The 1,988-nt window shown below is 34.1% G+C and overlaps 1 protein-coding gene across 1 annotated transcript; it reads left to right on the top strand.

Moving 5' to 3' along the window:
- Positions 1 to 14: 14 nt before the first annotated feature.
- Positions 15 to 1,831, top strand: LOC107302064 (structural maintenance of chromosomes protein 5-like). Its single transcript, XM_015831188.1, has 3 exons — positions 15 to 156; positions 810 to 964; positions 1,564 to 1,831. Exons 1-3 carry the CDS (start codon positions 45 to 47, stop codon positions 1,699 to 1,701), a joined length of 405 nt encoding a protein of 134 aa, XP_015686674.1. The 5' UTR covers positions 15 to 44; the 3' UTR covers positions 1,702 to 1,831.
- The last annotated feature ends 157 nt before the right edge of the window (positions 1,832 to 1,988 follow it).

Genomic DNA, 1,988 nt, shown 5'->3' with positions numbered 1-1,988 from the left:
ATGAGCTTAGAAACACAGAGAATGCTGAGAACATTCAGCCTTTAATGAATTCTCTTAATGTCAACCTTAGACAGTTGGAAGAAGAGAAGGCAAATATTGATGGTGAATTAAATGATCTGCGCAGAGAAAGGGAGAACTTGCTAAAAGAAAGAAAAGGTAAAGGTGCTAAAGTATATTTTTGCTATTCATACAACCTGAGCTCCAAACAAATAAACAGATATTGATAATTAACAACTGGCCCACTCTGTCCAGAGGGAAAATATTATGTTCCTCTTACCTGTTCCATGGCAGGATCCAAGCAGTTTATTTACTAAACTTTGGATCCTGGTATCAACCAAGCATTTCTGTCTGAATATCTTTAATATTCATTTTTTCATATTATGATTCTTTATCGAATATTCGTAGAAATTCTAAGACTTGCTAGATGTTGGGGAATAGTTTTGGGGAACGAGATTTATATAAGCGTATAAATACATCTTTGGATTTTGTCTTATTCTCTAGTTATAATTTATACTAACAGAAAGATTGATGTTGAGGAAAAGGGTGGCTATTGCTATGAGAGCTACACATCTTTTGAATAGCACTTGCTATACGTTTGTTTTCTGGTGGAAATTCAGCAACTCTTGTTGGATGATCTCACAGGAATAGTTCATAAGTCTCCATTAAGTTCTTGTAAACAGTAGCCTCTGTAAAAGAGCAGAAAAATACCCAATTAAGTATGTCTTCGCAGTCTATTAGTAAAATGGGAGGGGGGCTATATTTGTAATCATATATTACAGTAAATATTTCAGGGGTTATTAAAATTACAGGTATAGCAGACCGCATTGCTCAATTTGAAAATCTGATGAATATGAAGGAAGAAAAGCTGAGAGGGAGATTCCGAGATACACATGATGCTCTTATGTGGCTAAGACAGAATAGAGGGCAATTTAAAAGAAGCGTCTGTGACCCTGTGTTGCTTTCAGTAAGCTGATTCACTTTAATATTATTACTAAAATTTAATCATTACTTCCGTTATAATCTTATTTTTAAAACCTTTTCTAAGCAATCCATTATTTTATTATCAACGGGGATATGTGCATTTTGACGTCTTAAGTTAGCTATGTCAGTATAATTTGTCTCGTGAAACTTAAGTACAAAAAATTTAGAATCAAAGATTTTTGTTCTGATGCTTTATTATATGCCTGTGTTATAAAGAGTATTCACAAAAATGTCAGAATTCGGATACATTAACATTTTTAATTATTTAATTTTGAGATGATATCATGCTTATTACGTGAAGGTAATAATAACAATATGCTCACAAATTGCAACCTGTTGAGTACTTGGGGAGAGGGCTTTGTTGCATTCGTGGTTGCAATATATACGAAGTATAACAATTTTCCTTAGTGGGTACTGTTCGGTATAGGTCTTGTTGGAGAACAGGTTGCTTTTCACAGTCATGAATGATTGCTCTATAGCAGCATATTATGTGGAGGGAATGGTGCACATTATTTTAAAAAAAAACGGGTTTTGGATTTTCTAAATGCAATTCTTTTTGTAACTGTAGTTTCTTTTCTGCAGATCAATATGAAAGATAATAAACACGCTAAATATGTAGAAAATCACATTTCTGCTAATGACATGAAGGCCTTTGTCTTTGAAATGAAGGAAGATATGGAAATATTTTTAAAAGAGGTAAAAGTCTGTTCACATGATTAGAAACTGGTGGTGTAGGAGACTTAATAATAAGTAGGCTCTGTGGCATCCAGCACCATGTGTCATTACTGGCATTATAATAGCACTAAGAATACTTAATTAAATAGCATTCCCACCTATGCAATATAATTATATATTTTAGAAATTTATCTTGTTGGGCAAGTAGAATGGGGCAGGGGACTCTATTCTGTTCAACAGTAAAGATGAATATTTGAAGCTTCAGGCCTCTCTCTCTCTCTCTCTCTCTCTCTCTCTCTCTCTCTCTCTCTCTCTCTCTCTCTCTCTCTCTC

Source organism: Protobothrops mucrosquamatus, unplaced genomic scaffold (genome assembly GCF_001527695.2).
Source record: "Protobothrops mucrosquamatus isolate PMUCROS unplaced genomic scaffold, P.Mucros_1.0 scaffold24935, whole genome shotgun sequence".
Lineage (NCBI taxonomy): Eukaryota > Metazoa > Chordata > Lepidosauria > Squamata > Viperidae > Protobothrops > Protobothrops mucrosquamatus.
The sequence above is the reverse complement of the archived record's forward strand: the minus strand, read 5'-3'. Positions and strand labels throughout refer to the sequence as shown.

Coding starts and splice junctions, on each gene's coding strand:
- LOC107302064 (XM_015831188.1), top strand. CDS start 45: ATGAATTCTCTTAATGTCAACCTTAGACAGTTGGAAGAAGAGAAGGCA. Junction 157..809: donor CTTGCTAAAAGAAAGAAAAG/GTAAAGGTGCTA, acceptor TTAAAATTACAG/GTATAGCAGACCGCATTGCT. Junction 965..1,563: donor GTGACCCTGTGTTGCTTTCA/GTAAGCTGATTC, acceptor TCTTTTCTGCAG/ATCAATATGAAAGATAATAA.